We start from the raw sequence: 17,751 nt of genomic DNA on the forward strand, positions 1-17,751 counted from the left end.
CAATGAGGCTCCTGATCTCCATTTAGATAGATTCCCCACGAGACTCAATGTTAATAGCTTTAATTTAGTTATACACGATCTTTGTAGCAGCCTTGATTTGCTAGATGTTCACAGACATGTCCATGGAAACAATGTCTCATTTACATGGTTTAAAGCAGACATGTCACAAAAATCTAGAATAGACCTCTGGCTTATATCTGACTGGCTAACTTCCTTTATTAGTTCTTTTAATTTACTTGATAAGGGAATTATATTTATTTCAGACTTATTAAATATTAACGGTGAGATTAAGGCCCAATTCCAATTCTATTTTATACCCCTTCCCCTAAAATATTCCCTTAAGGATTGGGACACCACTACCATGACGTCACACGTCATCATTCGTCGTCTAGCTCTTTCAATACAGACATATACTAGTGTGCATTAGAGCCTTTAATTATTATATTATTATAATTTCCCTTTCTCTCTCTCTCTCTATCTCTCTCTTTCTCTCTCGAATAGGCAATATTTGAGAAAATGGTTTAGCGATTTCTAATTATTACAAATATTAGCGATTTTTTGCAAACATTTCTTTGAGTAACTGTTAATATGAACTCACAATTGAATGTAACATAAAACAAATGATTACTTTTTTTCGCGCAAAACGGAGGGGTAGGGGAAAGGGGAAGGGCTAAGGGGTAGAATTGGGATTGGGCCTATACTTATCAGCAGTTTGTTTCTTTTTCAGGGATTGAATCTTAGAGATTATAATTTGGTTGTAAAAAGCATTTCCCCTAAATTGCTGAACCTTGTGAAAGTACATCTCAGGTATAATTCAGCTGTCCGACAAATTCCAAATCTTGTTATTGGAGGTGTTAATATTATGGATATTAAGTATAATGACTCACATAATAGGAAATGTATTAATCGTGATGTCAGCTGTTACCCAAAAGCACTCATAAAGTGGAAACAATCTTTTTTTATACCCTCCACTGAGAAAATATGGTCGGCCACTAATATATTTTTACTGCCAAATAAGGCAAAGGAAGTACATTTTAAGATACTGCATAGGTACTATCCTTGTAACACATTTATTAACAAGTTTAGAAAAGATACTCTCCAAAATGTTCTTTTTGTAATTTAGAAAATGAAACACTTACACATTTTATAACTGTAAATATTCTGAAGACTTTTGGAACATCTAGGCTGGTTTTTGATATATTTTATAAAATAATTAAAATAGACGAATCTATGATCCTTTTTTTGAATTGTAATACTGGATCAGATGTAGTTGATAACTCTTTGAAGGTGATAATTCTTATTGGATTTTTTATGACTCATTGATTTCAACTACCAGGAACAAGAAATGTATAAAAACATCCCTCATATTAAAAAATGTCATTTGTAAACTGTAATTTTTTTTTAATTTATTTTTTTTTACTGTCCATGATGTATATCTGTTATATGTATCCCCCTTTTTTGTTTATGTTCTAATTGGTGTTAAGTATTTATGTTTGTTTGTTTCTGAAAGAGAAAAAAAAAAGTGATGATGATTTTCCCTGTGGCAGAATTACAGCGCCACATGCTGGTCTGGCATGTGGTTTCGTGTGGGCGCGGATATTTCCCAAGCGTTTACGTCTGCAGACTGCAAGAGAGGGGCGTAACTTGAAAGAGGCGTAACTTGAAGTTGTCCAAATCACACATAACCACGCGAGATCTCACAACGATAAGTTGTGGTCAATATGGCGGCTTTAATTAGGGCACAGAGTAGAATATTGATTACGTTTTAAGGGAGGCAGAGGTTTTAGGCAGGATTTGATGCATGATGTATGTGTAGACCATATGAGAGATGTGTACGTTTTAGTAGGAAAACATATGATCTGATCCACACCCCGGAACAGAAGAGGGCGGTAATGCACCAATAAGCTGGATGCCAACCGCCGTTAAACTGGAAAGAAGACGAATGCGACAGCTTGTTGTGAGAGAGAACGGTGAGAATATATTTTTTTCCCGTAATAATTATTTTAATTGAAGTATATAAGTCATTTTTATACAGTGGTATTCTTTTTGGAGTTAATAATTTATTAAAACTAAGGCGTAAAGTAAGCAACATATAAGCAAAAGGTCTAAAGACGCTATCCCCAGGTTTCCCAGGCTTAATCTGCCCTGTCTGTGACCTGCATCTTTGTGATTTATCTGTAAACATGTTTTATAATGCATAACTAACAGGGGAGCTCCATTAAGTACACGACTCAATAGTGGATTTACATAAACCATATATACTTCTTGAAGACTATTACTAAATATATATTTAACATCTGACAGGATAGTCTTTGATAAGTATTGCAGATGAGCACATTTAACAGACATGAAACAGGTGTCTGAGTGATGTGTGTGATATTGTGTAGAATTCACTTTTTTCAACACTGCTATAGATGAGTGTAAGTCATGTAAACAAACAAATCTATGTAAAGTAACTAAACAAAAGTTATCTATTTTATTTGTCCATTTGCAATAATGATCATTTAAGGAACATTTGTGTTGGATAAAACGTTACATCAGTTATTAACTCAACATGTAAACGCAGTATATCACAGATATATGACAGAGAAGACTGAATCTTCTCTGGATGTTACAGGGACAGATGAGACACGTGTGTTTATCTGCTGCAGAGACACTGATGAAGGAATGCTGCCATCAAAGGATTGGTGTAAGTACACTACATAAATAAATGAAACATAAAATACAATCTTAAGTTGTATTTTATTTTAATTAAAGTAATTTTAAACAACTATTACACCTCTTTTCTTATTCTTGAATGATTTCTGTGCATTTGCTGCAGATCTTTTGTGGTGGAGCAGTACCTGCAAGGATAGGTGAAAAAAAGGGAAAACCTGAAACAAAAGAATAATGTAATGACTTTTTGTATTGTGTATGTGTATTTTTGTAGGACATGAAAATGTCTGTAGACTGGTGTGTGCACTGAGGATGGAGAATGCCACAGCATCATCCTGGAAATGATCAAGAGTCACAGATGAGACGCTCCCTCACTCCACCTGCCCTTTACTGTCTCATCAGGACCAGATGCTGCTGTGGTGTCTTCATCCTCAGTGACCCCAGAGCCAGTGAGAGCATCTATAGAAAGACCACAAGACACTGAGGATGTGATTTTGGTAAAGTGTGATTGCCTGTTTATTGTTTAAACAATGAAGGCTGACTTTCAGAAGCTTCAAAAGCATCATCAAAAAATGTGATGGAGCTTTTATCTGAAGTGATTGACAGTGCTCTTATTACAGGGGCCTACAATCCCCTGATCAAGAAGAGAGCCTTGCTCAAGGACATACTGGTGTTCCTGTGGCTCATTGCGTTAGCAGTGCAGGGTTGTGAGTTTGAATACCAGGGAACACATGTTAGGTAAAAACTGTTAGTCTGAACGCACTGTAAGTCACTTTGGATAAATGTATAATTTATTTATAAATTTGAACCACTTCAGTGGTTTAGCCCACTACAAAAGTAATAAATCAATGCAAGTACTTGTAAACTCTGTGTAAATGTTTTTCAGGTAGTCATGCTCATGGGGTGCAGGCACATGAAAGTTTGGAGCAGACACAGCAGTCAGATTGTCCTGCAAGTGTTCTTCTGCTCTAGCTTCAAGGTTGTGTGGTTCAGAGAGCCGTCATCAAGATCTTCCTCATCCTGTTGCTCAACGACATCCCCGTTGAGAAGAGTGAGATTGTGAAGTGCAGCAGCAGAACTGTATCAGCTGTGTTCAGATGGCAGGAGGATGTTGGGTTCACCATCTGTAAATACATGATTGCTAGAACAATGAGTTTGAATGAAGCTTTGTTGTACTGTACATGTATGCATTTATTGTGATGCTAACTTTTATACATTATTTTAATTATTTAGACATGTTTTTTTGTTGTCAGTAAATATGAATATTTTATCCATTCATGTATTAATTGCTTGAAAACTGATGTATTCACATCAACTGCATTAGTGTATATTTATGTATAGCTATGTCACAAAAGAAAATAAATTTAGCTTCTTTTACTAAAATGTAATTTTAAGGAAAAAAATAATAATAATTGGTTGGAATTTATCATTGTTATTGCATGTAAGTGTTGGGTTGGGCAAAAGATGCAATTCATTATGGGGTAATGTTAATTTTCGAGTAGTAATACTTACATTTTTAGAGTATCAAATCAACACAGTCTTCTCCAAAGTTGAGATCTTCGAGCAGCTGATCGAAGTACCCTTTGTGCAGATATTGCAGAGTTTCTGTGAGGAGTTAGTGCACCTGACCCTCTTTTTTTATTATTATTGACAAATTATTAAATAAAAAATCATGGTAAAACGGTTGTATCTAACAATAAACAATCATAATCCCATATAAAACGGTAAATAAATAAAACGTGTTCATTATAGTTTGAGATACTATACAAGAAAAACATTTTTCACATAAAACAACTAAAAAATATTCAAGAGATAACGATTTGGGGTTTTCTAATTATAAAAAAAATGCTTTAAGGATAAGACTTGATCACATTAGTGGAGTTAAAAATATACAAAATTAAAAATCAACAGTATTGGCTATACTACAGTCACAAAATAAAAAGGCAGCCGTTTCTGGAACAAGACCACAACATGGGCAATGTTTTTCATTTTCAAGATACTTACAAATACATTAATTAAACCTGTCACTTATATCTTTTAAGTTCTTGTGCTTGTTTTAACTTTGTAGGTCACATGATCAACATAGAGGATGATGATATACAAATTGCATTCATACTTCATACATACTCATTCAGGCTGTAGAGTATGTACTCTTTTAGCGCTCGTTAAGTTAGTACTTATTGAAATTAAGTGCGTAATTAAAGGGTATGCGGTTTCGAACGTATCCCGACAAAATCTCGTTTTGACATCTCGCGTGGTTCTGTGTGATTTGAAAAACTTCAAGTTACGCCCCTTTCGTCAAGTTACGTCCACTTCAAGTTACACCCTATTTCTTGAGACGAGGAAAAAAAAGATCGGGTCGTGCCGTGGTAAACCCCATCTCTGTGTGGACGGGTCCTAGTAAATGCCAAGCTTTAGTTACGCAGAGCTGTGAAAATGGCGTGTGTTGTGGGATACAGTTTTCTATTGATCAGTATCTGTTTAAGAAGCACCACAGGGGCAGATGCAAATGTGCAAGGTATGAATATGAATATTTTTTATGAATACATTTTCTTTTCCATTTCAACATATAAAAATGTTACTTTCATGTATGCTAGATTCTGCAGTGGAAAATATTTAGTTCCATTAGTTAAGAAAAGGCAGTTAAGCACAGTCATGTAAATGTAAAGCTGTAAAACTTTATTTGTGTGTTTTCATGTCTATACATGTTTGCTACAAAAATAATTTAAGACGCACTATATAGCCTAAAACCTAATCAGTGTATTTAAGTGTATTTAACTAAAGTGTTTAAGGTCTCTTTTTTCATTTATTAATATAAATATATTTTTTATTCAAACACAGTTACACCTTTAATCGGAGCCGTTGGTAATGAGATCATCATCCAGTGTGCTACTGATAAAACCCCTCAAGATGGAGTGTACATGTACAAACAAGATTTAGGAAGTAAAAATAAGCAGAACATCTTCTACTATTACAAAGACAACACTTTTACCATTAAATCATCAATGCACAAAGGCAGAGTCCATGTAGATGGAAATATTTCCAACCTTAATGTCACCTTCTCAAAAGTAAATACCACAGACATCGGGCTTTACTGGTGTGAATTTAATTTGGAAGATAAACTTACAGTTAGCACACTCACATGGTTATGGATAGGTAAGTGTGTCTTAAACTTCTTATAAATAATTTCATTATCAGGATGATGGTTTATTGTGGTCTGAATGTAATGCAGTTATTGAGTACGTAAACTAATAGAAAATGTCTATTCAGTTGCAGAGATTGAGAAGTACAGTATTATTATTATTTTTTTCATTAATACTGAATGAAAAACACCAGAGGATAGCACTAATTCTCTGGTCTTGATCTTCTGTTCTATCATGAAAAATCAGAGGACAAAGAAAAAGGAAAAAGAGAAGATAATAAAAGGTGTCCAGAAGATCTTCATGTGTCGAATGCTCTCATTGTGTGTGCTGTGATGTTACTACTGTGCATCATTGGTTTTATCTTTGTGATTCAGAAGGTAAGTAGCCTATACATACACAAAAATCAGTGTGGATCACATTAAAGCACAAACCAGAAGCAAAAAATAAATTGTTGCTGTCTAATTATTTTGCAGTTCCTAATGTAATGATAAAAACTCCGTAATCTTCGGGAAGAAGGAGGCGGGAACCGGTGGACAATCAACTTATATTTAATAATGACAAAAGAAATACAAAACAGAGCGTCAGCCCCTAACGGACGACTGACGCGCACAAATAAAAAGCAAAACACAAACTAAAACCCAGGCCTGGTCCTCTCTCGTCCTTCACTGTCGTCGCTCCTGTTTTATATATTTCCGTCTCCTCCGTGGGACTCGAGACTGGTGGGTCGAACAGGTGTCGTTCATCTCCAATCACTCCACCGGCCTCGCTCCTGTTCCCACTCTCAGCCCCGCCCCACTCGTCACACCTAAACTCTGGGATGATTTTGTATTTACATTTGTAAACTATACAAAATTTAAAACTAACTTTCCAAACACTTATGTTTGTCAAAATAAGAAAAAGAAATGCTCAGCATGAGTATACCTGTAGCATTCATTCTAGGGCTGGGATAAACGATTATTTTTTAAACGATTAATCTAGCGATTATTTTTTTCGATGCATTGATTAATCTAACGATTAATTTTTTCAGACCAATTCGATTTCAATTATCTCCCCATTAATTGACTACTAACAATTTATGTTGATTTACATATCTGAATTAAAAAAACATGAATTCCTTAACATTGAAATATATGTTTATTGCTCTTAAAATTACAAAATAAAAGACTGACTAAGAATGCCTTACTTTGCACTTGTATAGAGATAGCATTCAATAAAACCTTGAAGCCTTGAAAACACATAGCTTACTGAAACAAGCTTACTGAACACATAGGGCCTAGCTTACTGAAAAAAAGTTCTTCTTTCAGATGAAAATAACAACAACTTGATGTCTAGCATTCAATAAAAAAGGTCACCCAAAATACTTGTTTAGAGCAATTGAAAGAATACAGTAACCAATGTAAACTTGAGGGCTTTAAGCTAATACAGTGCTTTTCCAAAAAAAAAAAAAAAAAAATTAACAGTGGGAGCCAGCAGCCTGTCATGGAGAAAAAAAAAATCTCCGAATGCTCCACGTGAAACTTTGGCTTTCCGCCCTTTTTCTATCATGTTTAATGATTTTGGTTAATATGCACGAGGGAGAGAGAGAGAGAGAGAGAGAGAGAGAGAGAGCAAGACAGCGCTCGTGTAGTTTGAAGACTGTGAGTGCGTGAGCGCGCGTGAAACTTTGGTGTTTTTCTATCGTGTTTAATGATTTTGGTTAATATGCACGAGGGAGAGAGAGAGCAAGAAGTGCTCGTGTTGTTTGAAGACTGCGCGCGCGCAGCCGGGGCTCTCTCTCGTACGCGCCCTGTCAGGCGCAGCACATTCTATTCTACATCACTCACTGATCAAATAAGGCTTTGACAGCCGCCAAAAAAAAAGATCAATGCAGAAAAACCCCTGGATTGGTTATATAACGTTGGACAGAATGTTGATCCGGCCATCGCGTATATTCAGCGCACATAAGGTAAACGTTTTGCAAACGTTTTTTAGAGAAATAAAAACAGGTCGACGAATCGATGCGCATATTTTGCGTCGACTTATTTTTTGCTTCGACGTCATCGATGACCTCTACGCGTTGTCCCAGCCCTAATTCATTCTAAGAGTAACAAATGAATTACTTATTTACTCTTATTTTTATATTACGAACACATTTCAGTATGTCTGCAGGAGGTATATCTGTAAAACATAGTCTATTATTTGCTTACTTAATTTGTCAGACAAAGGGGACGTGTAGCTTTTCTTAACTTTTCAGTGGTGAGTTTAAAATATTCTTGCGGTCCCCCCAGAGTGAGGTTTTTTGTTGTTGTTGTTTTTTAAGGAGACTCTTATTTAAAAAGTTTCACTAATGTTCACACCAGACGCCAATGAAGCGTCAAGCGCGAGTGATTTACATGTACATGTTAAGTCAATGAAAAAACTCGAATAGACATCCTGCGATGCGATTTGTACAAATGACGCGACGTGAATTGAGCGTTCAGGGCATTTTGTCCGTGCGAAATGGGGCGACAATTTGCACCGCGTTAATTAATCAGGAGCATGCTGTAGTAGTGACGTGATTATGACTTAAGCTCAGCATGCCCAGCGAAGGAAACACAGCATGGTGGGTTAAGTGACAGCTGTGCTGTGAATGAAGAGAGTGAAGGGTAGTTTAGATGAAGAGGATGATTCAGATAACATGAATTCTGATGAATTGATTCAGGTTGAGCACCTGTCTCAGAAATGTCAAGAAGGAGGCTAAGATTCTGAGGAGTTCCGCGGAGGAGAAGGAAGGAGTAAAACTATGAGACAGGAGGATGAGTACAAAGTGATCTTAATGTTTGAGACAATGGGTGAAATAAGCAGAGGTGGGTAGAGTACCCAAAAACTGTACTCAAGTAAAAGTACTTCTAGAAATATTTACTCAAGTAAAAGTAAAAGTACTAGTCTTGAATAGTTACTTGAGTAAGAGTAAAATAGTATTGGATAAAAAATCTACTCAAGTAGTTAGTTACTAGTTACTTTGGGTCATATATACTGAGCCTATTTTTATTTAGATATATAGATAAAATGTATGTAATGTATGTGTGCGTGTATAAATGTATATATTTCATCAGCCTTTACTCCAATTTATGTAATTTATTATAAAACCCTGTCTGTTTACTTAAGTAACAGATATAAGTGTCATGCCATAACATATTTTTAATACGACTGACTTTATATTAAATGTGAATTTAACATTGAAAGTTAATGTGATATAAATATTGCTACTAATCTTTCATTGTTCCGAAAGAGAGCAAATAACATTTACATTATTAAAGATAATTTTCACTGACAGTCTAGATTTCAATCACTCTCAGAAACTCCCATTAAAATCACTGAAACTGTTAACACTGTGAAATCAATATCTTAATTAAAGATTCGTACACACATCTGCACTTTGTTGTTTCTGACGAGAGAATTCGCCAGAAAGAGGTATTCAGTCAGTGAGCGAGTGAAGGAAGCACCGGCATTTTAGCGATGACTCATCTGAACGCCTCTGATTGGCCAATGCTTTAATAAGCTCAAAAGAATCATGTGTGATTGGTTATAATGTGCAGTGCTGTAAAAACACATCTATCTCTGGCTAAGTGCCAGCAAGCGATCACAGATCTGAATTTAGCAGCTGATGATATGACTTGTTGAATGTACTCGCACCGGTGTGATTGTATTAAAATTAATAAAATCTTAATCGGCTATTTTTTGTCTTTTGGAAGCTGCATTCAACTTGACTCCCCTCTGTTATAAGCCACACACGTACAACAAACTAATGTCACAGTGGTATTGTGTACTGTAATCGAATGTAGCCCAAGTTATTACCTGTTAAACAGTAGACAGCACACGCGGTGTTCATCTAATAAGGATCTCCATCGCTAGCAAATAATAGCCTTTGCAGATTTGCTTTCAATTCAGTGCAGTTCATGCCACGTTTTCAACACTCTTTCTGTTCTTAAACGTTACAACTCCGAGTGAACCACTTCAGACGCTCAGCGCGTGCGACAGGGAACTGAACGACTCATTCAAACTGATTCATGAACCAATTCACTCGTTTGCCAATTGGTTTGATCAAGCCTTTGAACAGAATTGACTCAAAAGAATGAATCATTCGCGAATGGGCATCGCTCATTGCCCAGAGAAAAGTAGACGGCGCGTTTGGAATAAACTGAAGCATTTATAACATTTATTGCATTAAGATAAAGTAACAAGAGGAGCATCGCCCACAGTAACGAAGTAAAAGTACAGATTTTTCCCCAAAACTTTACTCAAGTAAGAATATAAAGTATCCATCTTTAAATATACTCCGAAAAGTATTAGTTACCCCAAAAAATTACTCAAGTAAATGTAACGAAGTAAATGTAACTCGTTACTACCCACCTCTGGAAATAAGTAATAGTAATCCTATGCGATTAACAAAGATACTTAGAAAAGCTGTTGGTGAAATTAAATCAGCCAGATACTTGACCAACAATCGATTGATATTATTTTGTCTGAACAAAAAAACAACAAGAAATGTTGAATAACATGAATGAGTTAGGGAGATTGTGAGTTAAGTGTCATGTGCCTGGCGAGGTGAGTGGAATTAAAGAAGTGATTTCCATATCAGATGAGACATTAAGAAACCAGTTAATGAGTGAAAGGGTAATAGAAGTGAAAAGATTGGCATCAAACAGAAACTGAAAAATTTTAAAATGGGATATGTGTGCTACCCAGTTAGACCTTTTGTAAAACCTGCATTAAGATGTTTCAATTGCCAAAAGTTGGGTCATGTAGCAGAAGTATGCAAGGGAAATATACGATGTTGTAAATGTGGAGATGAACATGGATATGGAGAATGAGGGGATTTAGTTGAACCTAAGTGTTGCCTAAGTAAGGAAGCCTGCATAGTGCAGCGTATTTAGGATGTGTAGCGCAAAAACAAGCCATGGAAGCAATGAAGTACAAGTCAAAGCATAATTCTTCACATGCACAAGCAGTAAAGCAGGTTCAAAATGAGCAAGGAAATAGAACTAGTCTTGGAAGGTCTGATGCAACTGAAACCCCAAACAGGGAACAGTGAAATATAAAACAAATATAGATGAGAGTATGCTTATGGTCAGCAAAGAAAGCTTCACTGTATTTATTGGTGAAGTTATCAACTGTACAGCACAAACAAACAAACAAAGGAACTGAAAATTATTATATCTGCAGCAGCTCATCAGCTGGGTATAACAGAGGTAACAGTTGAAAATTCAGAAGCTACGAGGGCGATCTGAGAATAATGTAAGAAACCCCAGACAGACAAAGGTTAAAACAAATAATATGACATTCAGAATAATATAATGGAAAACCAGGAGTTTGACTACAAATGGTCAAGAATTCAAGAAATTTGTGCATGAAATGACAGACCTTCCTAATTTAATTTTTTGTATTAAGGAGACATGGCTTAAATTCCAATTAGACTTTGTCATTCCAGGGTATATATCCATTAGAAAAGATAGGTCAAGAGCAACAGGTGGAGGGTGTGCAGCGTTTATAAAGAATGGGGTGGCTTATAGGGAAATAAGAGTAGAAACACAACATTCATGCATTAAGGTGGAAGTGTGTACAACATTAGGCAGGAAAGGCCAGTTTATTTATATAGCACATTTGGACACAATGGTAATTCAAAGTGCTTTACATAAAAAAAGTAAAATAGCTAAACTGATGAGTTTTGAGTCTAGATTTAAATGTTTTAGCACATCTGATCTCTTCTGGAAGCTGATTCCAACTGCGGGCGGTATAGTTGTTATAGCTGATTCCAAAGGCGGACTCCCCTTGTTTTGTGTAAACCCTTGGTATTTCTAACTGACTCAATCCTATAATCTGAGTGGTATGTTAGGTTTATATTCAGTGAACATATCTGCAATGTATGGTCGTAGGTCACTGAATGGTCTTTTCGGGAAGGCCGGTGAGGAGCCCATTACAATAGTCCACCCTGCTGGTGATAAAGGCATGAACAAGTTTCTCCAAGTCTTGGTTGGAAACAAAACATCTAATTCTTGCAATGTTTTTAAATGATAGTATGCTGATTTAGTTACTGCTTTGACATGACTACTCAAACTAAGGTCTGTCTCTGGAATCACACCAAGATTCCTGACTTGATTTTTAGTTGTTTGACCCCTAGAGTCAAGGTATGCATTCACCTTGAAATTTTCATCTTTGTTTCCAAATGAAATGATTTCAGTTTTTTCCTTGTTTAACTTAAGAAAGTTCTGGCACATCCAACTATTAATTTCATCAATGCTTTGGCAGAGGGAGTAAGTGGGGCTGTAGTCATTTGGAGATAAGGCTAGGTAAATCTGGGTATCATCAGCATAGCTGTGATAGGCAATTTGGTTCTTTCTCATTATTTGATTTAGTGGAAGCATATACAGGTTAAACAAGAGTAGTGCAAGGATTGAGCCTTTTGGGGCTCCACATGTCATGGATGTCCACTTAGATTTATGCTCTCCTAGACTCACATAGTAACCTCTCCCTTCTAAGTATGACCTGAACCATGGAGTGCCATCAAAAAGAGAAATTAGGCCCAGGAACCATACCCGGCCTGGCCAGAAGGGGGCTACTAACAGCCGCTGAACTCTGTCCCGGCGCACTTTCTCCAGAACACCCGGGAGCAGAGCAATCGGGAGAAAAATTTACAGATGAAGCCTCGGCCACGTCTGTACCATGGCGTCCAGCCCCAGTGGAGCTGGATGAGTCAGAGGAAGCCAGGGGAGACAGTGTGATGTCTCTCGAGTCGCAAACAGATCCACCCGAGTCTGGCCAACCTCTCCAACTCTGCTTCATCACCTCGGTGTGAAGCCACCATTCCCCGGGCCTTGGTCCCTGCCTCAACAGGATGTCTGCTCCCATATATCACAGGATTGTGCCTGAAGCAAGATGGCGCCATTGTGTGTGGCTTGCCATCTGTCACTGTCATTGCTGTGTGTGTTTTTGCTGTTTGTTTTACTTTTTGCCTTGGATGTCGACTCTCTATTGGTGTACGATCGCCAAACACTGCTGGATCTGCGATTTTCTGCCGAAAATATAGTAAAATTGCATGATGGTTGATGTGAAACTTTGCCCCCCCCCCTCCTGGCGAGGCTCCTGGCTCACCTTTAGTGCGCCCCGGCTCCACCTTCTCGAAGTAAGCGCCGACGAAAGCGCACCCGCCGCCAGGGAAAACGCAGCGGCCGGCTGGTGAGGTTGAAGGCATGTTGTTCTACGCCTTTTTAGACCGAGTTTGGACCCATGCCTAGCCTCGTTATTCTTCGACGCTCGCTGGACCCTGTCGACGTCTGGCTCGCTGGTCATCGGCCCGCGAGGTGTTCCAGCCCCGCGGCCCCTGCTCTCCTCGTCTCCACTGGCGCGGAGTGAATCACAGCAACTTGCGGTCTCTGTGTCGGGTTTCACGAACATCCAGTGCCACGGACCCACCGGTTCCTGACAGGTTTGGGCTGATAAATGCTAGATCTTTAGCAAATAAGACTTTTGTATTAAAGGATTTTTTCACGTCCCGAGGATTGGATTTCCTCTGTGTATCTGAGACATGGCTGAGCGATGATAAGTCTAGCGCTTTCACTGAATTTTTACACCATGATTGCTGCTACTTTAACTCCCCACGGAAATCTGGCCGGAATAGCGACTGTATATAAAAGTCATTATAAATTTAAACAGATTTTGTTGTCCTCCGCTTTCAGTAGCTTTGAACTGAGTTTATTTGAGATGGGTCGCCCTCACAGTGTTGTGTGCTGTGGTCTATCGGCCCCCCAAGTACAATAAGGACTTTTTAAATGATTTTTCTGATTTTCTGGCTGAAATCATGCCTTAATATGATCGTGTTCTTATTGTTGGGGATTTTAATGTTCATGTGTGTTGTCCTGATAAGCCAATGGCAAAGGTTTTTTTAAACGTCATTGATTCTTTTAATCTTGTGCAATCTGTGTCTGGACCCACACAAGAACATGGACACAAACTTGATCTTGTTTTATCATATGGTTTGCCTGTTCTTAATCTAGAGATGTGTGACGCAGTGTTTTCTGACCATATGCCTGTATTATTTGAGATTGCTCTTGCCTGTCATACAGTTAAACCTCGCGCTGCTGCACGGTGCTGTCGCATGATTAACCCTTCCACTGCTGTTCAGTTCTCGGTTCCTTTCAGTCAGAACTCCATCACTCCCGAGTCTGTATTGCAAACAGATGAGCTTTGCTAATGGTTTCACTCCACCTGCCAAACTGTTTTAGACACTGTGGCTCCATTAAAATCCAGGTAGCCTAAAACTAAATCTGAGCCCTGGCTAGATGACATGACTCATGCTGCCAGACGTGAGTGCTTTAGAGCTGAATGCAAGTGGAAGAAGGACAAACTTCAGGTGTCTCTTCAAATGTTAAGGGATTGCTGGCGTCATTATCAGGAAACTGTGAAAGATGCGAAAAGAAAACATTTCTCAGATATTATTCTGGCAAATTGTCACAAGCCTCGTGTTTTGTTTAACACCATTGACTCACTTTTAAATGCCCCGCAGAATGCTTGTATGGAGGCATCCCCTGTTATGTGTGAAAACTTCCTTTGCTTTTTTATTGATAAGGTCACTTCTATTAGGTCTCAAATTGTACTTTCAGCTTCAGACCCTTCAATCTCTGTTCCCCGCTCGGCTGTCTTTGATCATTTTGAGCTGGTGACTTTTTCCTCTTTAGAGGAGGTTGTTGGTCATTTGAAGCCCTCAGGTTCTCCAAATTATGCTGTCCCCCCTCGACTATTTAAGGAGGTTTTCCCCACTATAGGACCATCTGTTGTAGCAGTTATAAATAGTAGTCTGACCTCGGGTGTGGTCCCTGAAATTTTAAAACATGCAGTAGTTCAACCTCTGATTAAAAAACCTGCTCTAGATCCGTCAGTTCTTGCTAAATTCATGCCTATTTCCAAATTGCCTTTCCTTTCAAAAATCCTGGAGAAGATTGTGTACGGTCAATTATTGGCCTTTTTGGAAGAACACAGTATACTAGAGGTTTTACAGTCCGGTTTTAAAACATTGCACAGCACCGAAACTGCTCTTTTAAGAGTTTTTAATGATATTTTTTTAGCTACTGACTCTGGTGACTGTGTTATCCTTGTGCTTTTAGATCTAACTGCTGCATTTGACACAGTGGATCATGAAATATTGATTTCACATTTAAGGCAGTGGGTGGGCATCAGTGGCATAGCACTGGAGTGGTTTAGGTCATACTTAGCGGATCGAACTTTTTGTGTTAGCTTAGGTGACTCTGTATCCTCCTCTGCTCCTCTCTTGTGTGGGTTCCCACAGGGCTCAGTCCTCGGCCCTCTACTTTTCTCTCTGTATTTGCTTCCACTTGGTTCCATACTTATAAAGTACGGCATTTTATTTCACTGTTATGCAGATGACAGTCAGATTTATGTACCTCTTAAAAAGAAAAATTATAACTCTGTTGGACAACTACTCAATTGTCTCGATGACATAAAGGCCTGGATGGCTCTGAACTTTTTACATTTTAATGATAAAAAAACAGAAGTGATGGTTTTTGGAGGCACCATTGGGACCCCGCCTGTAGTTCTGGGCTCCTTGGCATTCTATATTAAACCTAGTATCACAAACCTAGGAGTTAAAGTGGACTCTGAGCTTAAATTTGACAGTCAAATCAAAGCTGTTGTCAGATCAAGCTTCTGGCCAAAATAAAGCCAATTCTGTCAAGACAACATTTTGAAACTGTAATCCACGCCTTTGTAACTACACGGCTGGACTACTGTAATTCACTATATGTAGGGGTTAATGGGTCCTCCATCACCCGTCTCCAGATGATACAAAATGCAGCAGCACGTCTTTTAACGGGCACACGTAAAACATGAGCACATTTCCCCTATTTTAGCTTCATTACACTGGCTGCCTATTCAATTTAGGATCCATTTTAACCCTTATGCGTTGTCGGGGACGTTTTCGTCCACTAGGGGGTAAAGTTGAGTCTTATTTTGGCCACAACTTTCTCTGTGTTTGAACTAATGGAATGATTTTTGGTGACAAATCTTATTTTGACCCATATTTTGGGAAAATGCTTTTGGGAAATTTTTCAAAAACTCAACGGTACACTGTGGGCAAATTCACCACCCTTTCGGTATGTTCGTGGATGAAAACATCCTCTAAATTAAACTGCTGTAAAAATGTATCAGATAAATATTTTTAACATTTTTGTTTTTTGCATAAATCTATCATTTAATCAACCTCAGTCCTGATCAAAACTACCAAATGTTTAAAATAAAAATCCAAGATTTTAACTCTTTAATTACCAAGTTCATAAATGATGTCACTGATTTGGGAAAAAAAACACACATAATTACATATTTTCAATATAAAAAGTGATTGTGGACTGGATATTTTTTTACCTTTTATCACAGTCTTGGGCATGTCAAAGATTAGTAACAAGATTGGCTTTGATGCATTGTTAGTTTTGTGCAGCATTAGATTTACATTTTTTCTCCCTCATTTGTTGTTGGTGGCTGTTTTTGCCCCATTGACTTCCATTATAACGACATTGTTTAATTGCAAAGCCATGACACCATATAATCATGCATTCTTGATTGTTTGTGGTTTTCCCTTTTGGGGAGAGGTAAAAAATTTTATTTTTACATTTGATCACTAGGCGGGACCATTAACCCTTTAGATAGGCCTGTGCAAAAAAAAAAAAAAGGCTTAGTTTCTGGCTTGTATATGGAGTTATATGGAGTATAACAGCAAATTATAGTGTTTGTATGTGTGTGAGATTCTTGATTGTTGGTGGTTTTCCCTGTTGGGAAGAGGTAACATTTGTTATTTTTTTACAGTTGATCACTAGGTGGTACCATTAACCCTTTAGATAGGCCTGTGCAAAAAAAGGCTTAGTTTCTGGCTTGTAAATGGAGTTATATGGAGTATAATAGCAGATTATAGTGTGTGTGTGTGTGTGTGTGTGAGAGAGAGAGAGAGAGAAAGAGAGTGTGTGAGAGAGACCTTTGTGCACTTACCTTGATGTACAGTATCTGAAAAAATCCAAATATGTACCTCATGCTCTCAGAACTACATGGAGTAAACAATAAAAAAAGAATTGTGTTTATGAACCTGCTGCCTTTTGATGGTGAAAAGTACAGATGGCCTATATGTGAAATGCTCGTCTTTTCTTGATGGTAAAGCCAGTTTAAAACCTTAAAATCCTGTAAAAAAATCTACTTTGCATCAAATGTAAGAACATAATGTATTATGAATCAAAATGCAATACCAACTTCAAATAAGCTGCAGCTCGCTGGAGGGGTCAAGCTACATAATCATTTCTAAAACTTTGGTACAAGTCAAGCCCTTTCTCGTGTTGCTTGCTGCTCTTCTCACCATTAAATGACCAGCACAATGGCATGCAAGTGTTTAAATCCACGTACTTTGCTTTTGTTTAGTCTATTCGCTTGTTAAGTCTGACGTCACGTAGCAGCGCTTCCGTGTCCAAACGCTCTATCAGTTACCACGAGAAAACGACAAAAGGTGCTAATATAAACACACAATGTGATCAAATACTAGTGAAAAAGTTATAATTGTAACCTTTAACTTCCTTACCAAAGTCCCAGATAGCCAGACAATGAAAATATAAATATAAAAAAATATATACAAATTATTTGTGTTTGGGACGCTGTGAGCACGGAGACTGTAGTGTATATTGTAAGATTGAAAGCGTTTAGCTTAAATTATCAATATGAATAAACAGTGCTCATAAACGGCTGCTGAGGTCATATTCTCAAGTGAAGCGAGTTGAGACCTGGACCCGGAAAAAGCGCTTCTTATGTCGTCACTTAACAACCGAATACTTTCACCACCATTAAAAGGCAGCAGATGCATAAATGCACTTTTGTTTACTCCATGTAGTTCTGAGAGCTGAGGTGTACATTTTGATTTTTTGAAATACATCAAGGTAAGTGCGCAAAG

The 17,751-nt window shown here is 37.7% G+C and overlaps 1 protein-coding gene and 2 long non-coding RNA genes across 3 annotated transcripts in view; all 3 read left to right on the forward strand.

The window, feature by feature from the left end:
• Positions 1-17,751, forward strand: part of LOC132161292 (uncharacterized) — a 329,747-nt gene that overhangs the window by 78,224 nt on the left and 233,772 nt on the right. The window lies entirely within an intron of this gene.
• Positions 5,030-17,751, forward strand: part of LOC132161290 (uncharacterized) — a 169,934-nt gene continuing 157,212 nt past the window's right edge. Inside the window, exons 1-2 of the mRNA XM_059571242.1 lie at positions 5,030-5,173; positions 5,497-5,811. Coding sequence (XP_059427225.1) covers positions 5,092-5,173; positions 5,497-5,811 — 397 coding nt within the window. The 5' untranslated portion in view covers positions 5,030-5,091. The remainder of the gene's footprint in view (positions 5,174-5,496; positions 5,812-17,751) is intronic.
• Positions 6,048-17,751, forward strand: part of LOC132161291 (uncharacterized) — an 86,950-nt gene continuing 75,246 nt past the window's right edge. Inside the window, exon 1 of the long non-coding RNA XR_009438113.1 lies at positions 6,048-6,175. This is a non-coding gene — a long non-coding RNA (uncharacterized LOC132161291). The remainder of the gene's footprint in view (positions 6,176-17,751) is intronic.

This window comes from Carassius carassius, chromosome 17, assembly GCF_963082965.1.
Source record: "Carassius carassius chromosome 17, fCarCar2.1, whole genome shotgun sequence".
NCBI lineage: Eukaryota > Metazoa > Chordata > Actinopteri > Cypriniformes > Cyprinidae > Carassius > Carassius carassius.